Source organism: Neophocaena asiaeorientalis, unplaced genomic scaffold (assembly GCF_003031525.2).
Source record: "Neophocaena asiaeorientalis asiaeorientalis breed wild unplaced genomic scaffold, Neophocaena_asiaeorientalis_V1.1 scaffold171, whole genome shotgun sequence".
Taxonomy (NCBI): domain Eukaryota; kingdom Metazoa; phylum Chordata; class Mammalia; order Artiodactyla; family Phocoenidae; genus Neophocaena; species Neophocaena asiaeorientalis.
Window position 1 is genome coordinate 3,127,933 of NW_020174013.1, and position 277 is coordinate 3,128,209.

Genomic DNA, 277 nt, shown 5'->3' on the forward strand with positions numbered 1-277 from the left:
CCGCGCAGCCCCCAGCCCCCCCCGCCACTTGGGCGCGTTCTCCTCGCTGAAAAACTCGTACGGCAGCTGCTGCGCCTGCATGGTGCCCCCGGGGCGCCTCCGGGTTGGGAGAGGGGCGGCGGCGGCCGGGCCGGGGAGCCGCGAGAGGGCGAGCTCTTAGCGCGGAACAGGGCCGCGGCCCCACCGGACGGCCCGGCCCCCTCGGGGCGCCGAGCGGCCGGGCTAGCCCCGGAGAGGGAGCTGGGTGGCGAAGCCTGCGCCCGGCCACCCACCCGAC

General features: G+C 79.1%; 1 protein-coding gene across 3 annotated transcripts in view; it reads right to left on the reverse strand.

Annotated features, from left to right (window-relative positions):
* Positions 1-271, reverse strand: part of SOS1 (SOS Ras/Rac guanine nucleotide exchange factor 1) — a 153,567-nt gene extending 153,296 nt beyond the window's left edge. For 2 of the 3 annotated variants that reach the window (XM_024753489.1, XM_024753488.1), the window contains exon 1: positions 1-271. This exon is cut by the window's left edge and continues 57 nt beyond it. In XM_024753489.1, coding sequence (XP_024609257.1) covers positions 1-81 — 81 coding nt within the window. In that variant the 5' untranslated portion in view covers positions 82-271. The other variant, XM_024753490.1, reaches the window with a different exon arrangement.
* Between the last annotated feature and the right edge of the window lie 6 nt (positions 272-277).